General features: G+C 50.0%; 1 protein-coding gene across 1 annotated transcript; it reads right to left on the bottom strand.

Moving 5' to 3' along the window:
- Positions 1–3,751: 3,751 nt before the first annotated feature.
- Positions 3,752–6,091, bottom strand: FEZF1 (FEZ family zinc finger 1). The gene is made up of 4 exons (XM_065401203.1): positions 5,297–6,091; positions 5,034–5,168; positions 4,665–4,797; positions 3,752–4,050 (listed from the first exon to the last, which is right to left on the bottom strand). Exons 1-4 carry the CDS (start codon positions 6,089–6,091, stop codon positions 3,752–3,754), a joined length of 1,362 nt encoding a protein of 453 aa, XP_065257275.1.
- Between the last annotated feature and the right edge of the window lie 1,028 nt (positions 6,092–7,119).

Below are 7,119 nucleotides of genomic sequence, written 5' to 3'. Positions count from 1 at the left end.
CAGCCACACTAGTAGGTGTTTAACATCGGCCTTTGCTCCGATTTCCCCAGCCAGCTCTGCTCCATCGGTTCAGTCCTGCTCCTGATTGAAACACTCCTTTCCCAGGCTCCTACACAGACGAAGAACCTTGCCCAACTGATCGCGTACTAGACAAGAGGGTCTATGACCTTAGCAGACTCCCTGCGCCTCGGTTGTATTTATTTTCTTTCTTTCTTTTTTATTGAGGTCTCCAGAGGAGAAGACTTTATAAGAAGGGCACCAGGCGCACCTCACACGGACGATGAAGAATAACAGGTGTGAAAGCTGAATGTTGCTACTCGCTGATGACATCTGATCTCTCCCTTCACTCCACGCACAGAGCGGAGCGGGCTCTGATCCGGCTCTCCCTCGCGCCAAACTTCCGTTGGTTTCCACGGCAGAAGCATTGGGCGTTTTGCCTAAAACTGCCCTGATGTACAAGAGAGGAGCGGTGACCCTACAGGAGAGGCGTCGAGGGAGCTACCCCGCTCTTTAACGATAGAAGGAAGCCAGGCTGCACAGTGCAGCCCCAGAGTCAACACAGCTGAGAACTCCGGAGCTGGCTCCCAGTTTGCCCAACAGCCACTCGTGCCCGTGTAGTTCCATCTGAGTGGAGACATTTGTCAAAGGAAGAATGTGTGGCCCGTGAAGCGCACCTGCAAAGACGGGGAATCCCGACAGAGGGAGCTGAACCCAAACCCTCCCCGCCCGATAGACTACAGCCCTGACTCTTTCCCATTTCTCTCCTGAGCAGTAGGCGGCTCTTGGTTAGAAGGATAATTGGGATAAACCCAAAATACTCTCCCCGCCCCCAATATCCTCAACATTCTTGGGTCAGACATTCTAATCCAGTTCGTACAGACACCGGAGCAAACGTGCCTTCGATACAAATTGCACATAGGGGAAATACACTGGTGTCTGCCTCCTTCCCGGTTACCCTTGCTATCATTTAACAAATGTTCGGGCAAACTAAATCTACCTGTAGATTTTATTTCAGTCTCTCTTTTTGGTCTGACCTGCAAAACCACCAGCACTCTGACCCGATTAAACAGTCTCCTTTCTCTCCATTTCCGCCAGCCCACCATACCATTGGTATACTGGGTAAAAAGAAAGTCGAGGGGGGGGGGGGAAGCGGGGGAATCCAACTGCTCCATCGCCAGTGTATTAGTTAGTGTTCTCATATCCATTCCATTCAGGGCGCCATCCAATGTTCAGGCATCTCATGGTACCTGAGTTTGGGGAGAAAATGGAAAGCGATGCTGCAAGCAACCTTAGCTGCCCTTTCAGATGCCTTGTTTTGCACCTGTTTGTTTATTTTACAAATAAAATCTTCTCTTAAGGCCCCAATCGCTAATCTCATGTATGGGGAAGGGAGAGTACTTCCGCTTTTACAGCACTTTCCAACACATATTTAGACAAACTAAGTCTGTTTAAAGTTTATACCCATTCTACAGATTCATATCAAACAGCCATTCCCCAGCGCACAACGACAAAGGGACCACTCATTGTTTACAAAATGGCAAACTGCTATTTAACCTGACCTGACCTCCTAGGCCTGTCCCTGCAACCAGCTTGACTCGCTTCCCTTGCACAGCCCCTTTCTACAGAGTCGGAATCCGGGTGCCAGTCCAGATCCTGGAAACACCAGGAAGAGCAGGGCGCCCGGTGTGATCATGTGATCCGTTTGAGAACTTCGCAGCCAGGACCTGGAGATCTGTGTTCATGGGCAACACACCGCACAGAAACATTGTATCCTCTAAGCTCGGAAAAGAAACCTGAATTGTCCAAATATTTGCTCACAACGTACCACGCAGCTGGGAGACACGTACAAACTCCAAGGGTCTGCCGGGACTGAGCAGCTGTAGCTTCCCAAGAGCTGATCATTTGTGAGGGATCTATGTATTTCGCAAGCTCCCTGAAATTCCTCCCTGGTGTCTGCGGCCACACAGTCGTAGCGCTTGTGCCCAGGCAATGCTCTCTAGTCTCCCACCTTCTCTCCCGGAGAGCATCCGAACGCGTTATGCTCTGCTCCTCTCTATTGACTTTCCGCCCGGTCGATACATTGTCTTCCCACGCGCGGCCGTGGGTGTCAGACACTGTCCTGCCCAGGTGCAGTGAGCAGCAGACGGGCTTGAAACCCATTCGGTGTAACCTCTGCTCGGCCCCCTTCGGGTGGGTGGGGGAAAGGGGACAGTTCCAAGCCCTTCCTTTCTGAACTACAACACGACCCGAAATTCAAATGCGGACAACGGCTCTACACGTCAAACTGGAGGGCGAAGAAGCTGCTAAGGGCATGTGAGGCTGGTTCGCAGCTGGCGCCTCTCCTCGGATTCGCCCGCATCCATTTTGCTGCCCTCGCCCTCTGGAAAAGATGTTCCCGGCGAGTTAGTTTATTTCATGCCAAACAAGGCGTTCCCGAGGAGAGCCCCGAACTCCCCCTCTCTGGAAGAGCGTTACCTGGGGCAGCCGGTCAGCTGCCGGCCTGTCTCTGAGCACCGCGCGCGGCTCCCACAAGGCTCATGGCTCTTTTCGGGAGGAGGCAAATAAATAATAGTAGCAAAAGAAGCCCCTTAAAGATGCTGCTTTTACTAATGGCTGGGGACAGCACCCGATTGGGGGAGGTTAATTTTGTTTTGCGACAGGAGAGATTCAAAATAAATACATCAAATAAGATCTCCTTCCCGGGCTTCCTCCCCGCTTTCTGTCTAGGCAACGGCCGGTAGGAGCGTGCTTAGTTTTTAAGGCTGGATTGGCAGCTTCTACTGAGCAGCTAATAGTATAACAACCCGGCTTTGATAAATCCGAGCTAATTACCCACTCTTAATTAAAGTCTTTAGCAGTTGTTTCAGTGTTTTGGCAAGAAAACAGGAGAGGTTTGCAGTTAGAAAACACCAGAGCCTAAGCTCACAGCAGAGCTGCTGATTAACACTTGGAGTATTTCAAGGACCTGGCATCAGCCACAGTTTTGATTTCCATCCATCTTCCCTTCTTGATTAAACATAAATACACACACACACACACACACACACCCCTCTCTGTTGGTATTACCTGTCATCCGCCCCCAGCCTTTCGTTATCAATACATTAGGAATCGGTATGGTGGGATCACAGCTCTTTAATAGGATCATTGGTCTTGTAGCTGAATAATTTAAATAGCTAATGCGCCCTTGATGATTCAATCATCATGCTCCCAGTATTTATTTCCACCAGGTCAACGAATTCATTTTCCACGTGCAAGAATCAAACTGAAATTCAAATCCGTACATAGTGAACCAGCTCTGGCCATAGAGATACGATATTCAGGGAGGGGGTGACGGAGGGGAAGCTATCAAGAAGGGACAACCAGCAGGCATCGGAGACAGGGCAGAACCAACACATATATATACACACATCGAAATAATTAAGTGGTGCAGCATTCCCGGCTCGGATAATACAGATCCCAATAAATACAGCAGAAATTGGCTTGGCTTTTTTTTTTTTTAACCATCTCTAACCCTGAGATGTTAAAAAAATCGAGTCTTGAAAGAAAGAAAGAAAGAAAGAAAGAAAAACAACCCAACAACAACAAAAAGAAGGAAACAACCAGCCATCAATGTTAGTGGCCAAATAGAGCGTAATACACAAAACCGCTTAACAGGTGCATGCAAAGAAGCAGGAGGGTGGTTGCAACGGCGGGGCTCCGGGTTGCTTTCCCTGCTAATAGGACCGGCGGAGCTCCGGGCTTACAGTTCCCCTCACGGATGGTGCGGCTGTTGCAGCAGCGGGCCCGGCGGCTGCAGCGTCTGGTCTGGCCCCGGCTCGGCAGGGGCTCGCGGCAGTCCCAGGGCGCTGTCGTGCAGCTTGCGGACGTGCTTCTTGAGATCAAAGTTCCTGCAGAAGCCCTTGCCACAGGTGGGGCAGGTGAAGGGCTTCTTGTCGTTGTGGGTGTGCATGTGGAAGGTCAGGTTGTACACCTGATGGAAAGCCTTGTTGCAGATATTGCACTTGAACTGCTTTTCGCCGCTGTGGGTCAGTTTGTGGTTTTTGTAATTACCTGGGAACAGACAAGTCAAGGGTCACAGACGCTACACAGGGGAGAGAGCTTTGCCCCCTCCCCAAACCCCGGCTCGAGATGAAAATGGCAATTGACCGTTTTTAACTAAAACATAACACAAACCACCCACCCACAATATTCCGGTTAGGAAATGTATTGTTAGAACCAAACGGTAAAGCGCTGAAAAAAACCAGATTTATAAACTCCACAAGATATGTATTTTAAAAAATTCTACACGATAGCATGATGATTACTAGAATCCACGATTCATATTAAACAAAGATTCTTACACCTGAGCAAAAAGATGAGCAGTAAAAAATTGCATTTGGGGTGGGGGAATTCAAGTAGGTTGAAAATTGCATCTTGCCGTGTGAAATAAAAACGAAAGTTCTCTTTTTTCATTCCTCTACAAGCTTAAATCGGACACTTCAGATACCGAGTATTCAATATAAAAAAAATGATCTCCAGGTTAAAACTGAGCCAAGGGTTTGAAATAAATAAAATAAAATAATTAATAAATAACAAAGCAAGCCCTCCTGCAAATTGTTTTGATTGTTTACCTACTAGGGGTGGGATTCTGAAGAGAATAACAAGAAGCGGTTTGAGACTTGTACCTTTTTGATGAAATCCTTTGCCACAAAATTCACAAACAAAAGGTTTGTAGCCGGCATGGATTCGTGTGTGTGTGTTTAAAGTGGAACTTCGGTTAAACGCTTTGCCGCACTGGTTACACTTGTGAGGCTTTTCCTATAAGGAAACAAAAGCAAATATTGAAGTAAGTGCATGGCAAAGCGCTTTCCAGGGCTTGGAAATCTGTGGCTTTATAGAGACGTGAGACCGACGCAAAGTCTGTTTAAAAAACGAACGAAAACAAAAACCAGCGCCTCCCGACTAAATGACCCCGGTATTAACAGTGTTCTGTCGGATCGGATCAGCAAAAGCAGGTGGAAATACGCAGTGCAATAGGCGTGAGAGATATTCACCTGGGTGTGTATGATCTTGTGCCGGCAGAGAGTGCTTGCTTGTCTGAAGCCCTTGCCACAAACTTTGCAAACAAAGGGTCTGGCTCCTGTGTGGACTGGCATGTGGCGAGTTAAATTATAATGTGCATTAAATACCTTGAAAGTTAAATCAGAAAAAAAAAACAATTAGAATAATAAAGCAACTGGGGGGAGGGGGTAGTTCTAAAACGGGAGCAGACAAATGGATAGAAACTTTATGGGAGCAAAGGAAGTTAGTTACTTGCCTTTCCACAAACTTCACACGTGAAAACTTTGGGCTTGCTGCTGGGAGAGCTCCGGCTGAACTCCGAGCTCTTGAACGCGATTTTTTCCGATAGGATCTGGGCACTTTCTTTCATGTAGTGCTGGAGCTGAGCCTGCGATAAGTCTTTAAAGGCCACTCCGGAAGGGTACTTTTCCACGGACGGCAGCACCAGTTTGTTTCTCTCCGCCAGATACGCCTTGGGCTGCGGGTGCAAAGGCGAGCTGAGGAAATAAGAAGCCACCGGGTGGATGTTGACGCTGGACGACGGGTGACAAGGGCCGTCGCCGCGGTTGAAGTAGCACAGCGCTCCCATGGCGTGGAAAGAGGAGTGATTGACCACTCGCGGTCTCACCAGTTTGTACTGCTGCAGGGGCAGGGCGTCGCGGGGGAAATCGCCTTTTAGGCTCAGGGCACAGTTCAATAGATCGCCGCAGCTGAAGGGGGAGGCAGAGGAGTCCAAGTGAGCCTTCCTGGCCTCTGATCCGGCCACCCCCGCTTTGGGGAGGGGGTCGTACGCCACCGGGACAAAGGGGATCATGCAGGGGATGGAGGAGTTGAGGTGCAGAGAGTGTTTGGGGTCTCCTTTGGGCACGGATCCTTGGAGGAAGGGCGGCACCGGAATGGACTGGGGCTCTGGAGTCCTGGCCATGATTCGCTCAATGGAAAAAGCCAGGGGTTTGGAGGAGCTGATCATGTTGCTTCGAGCAGACAGGCTCTCTCTGGCTGGAGAAGTTGCTAAGATTTTGGTCGCCGTGTGGTGGCTACTATTGTCCATGGCTGGCTTGCATTTGTTCGCCGGTCTGAGCCGCTTTGGTAGACGCCTCTTTTTTGTCCCCTCTCTCCCTCTCCCCCTTTTTCTGGTCACTGATCTGCAAGGAGGGAGATCAGCACCGTCGCCGCCACCACCATCAGAGCCTCCGCCGGCGGAACCAGCCTTCCCGGTCCAGTGGACTCATGCCAGCCCATCACAGTTTACTTTGGCGCACCAGTGACTTAAGGACAATCGCTGCTTATTTCTATCAATAGAAAGTGTTGTGTCAATAACGCAGCCAAGATCTCGCCAATCGTTAACTTCCAAGAGGAGAAGGTAAACTAGATAATTGCTCAATTCGCTTCCAACAGTCAACAGGAAAAGTTCTCCCCCCCCCCCATACACACACCCCCACTCCCCTAGTAAGCGACTACTTTTCATTGGAGCCGCAGGCTCCCCCTCCCAGAGAAGGAGGTGTCTCTCTCCCCCCTCTTCCCCCTCGCACGCCCCCTCCCTCTCTTTTTTTATTATTCGCAATCTGTTTCGCCAGGCTTTAGAGGCCAAGCCGAACCGACATCAATGTTCTTGTTTGGCTCTAAGTGACAGCATCTAAAATCATTGTCCACGTGCTAAATAAGGAAACGGAGCCCAATTTGGGGGCGAGCGGGGACCTGCAGGAGAAGCGGCTCTGGGGGAAGCTGGTTGTTTCCTTGCCACTTTCCAGCCTAGGCTCCGGCGTGGGGAGGGGCGGGGGGTGCTGGCTGCTCTGAGACTGCTGCCCTTCTCGCAGGCGCTGGTCGGGGGCTTACACCACGGCTTGGAGGACTTTGGTCTTGTGGAAAAGACAGCCAACAAACGGGCTGAACCTTGCCCCAGATCAGATCGCCCCAGAATTCAAACGCAAATGGCTAGCCAGAAACCACCGGTGTCAAGCCGAGTTGAGACCGAATAACCAAAAGCTGAATCACAATTTGGAGGAAGGAGGAAGTGCTGGCCCAAACCGACACTTTATATATGCACTCCCTGTGTGTTTCAGCTGTGCCTAGAGGCCT

This window comes from Emys orbicularis, chromosome 1, assembly GCF_028017835.1.
Source record: "Emys orbicularis isolate rEmyOrb1 chromosome 1, rEmyOrb1.hap1, whole genome shotgun sequence".
Lineage (NCBI taxonomy): Eukaryota > Metazoa > Chordata > Testudines > Emydidae > Emys > Emys orbicularis.
This window is presented reverse-complemented; position numbering and strand designations above follow the sequence as displayed.

Excerpts from the sequence above, each read along its gene's own strand:
- FEZF1 (XM_065401203.1), bottom strand. The coding sequence starts at position 6,091 with ATGGACAATAGTAGCCACCACACGGCGACCAAAATCTTAGCAACTTCT. Across the intron at positions 5,169-5,296 it reads CGTGTGAAGTTTGTGGAAAG|GTATTTAATGCACATTATAA; the intron begins GCAAGTAACTAA and ends TTAACTTTCAAG. Across the intron at positions 4,051-4,664 it reads CAAAGGATTTCATCAAAAAG|GTAATTACAAAAACCACAAA; the intron begins GTACAAGTCTCA and ends GTCTGTTCCCAG.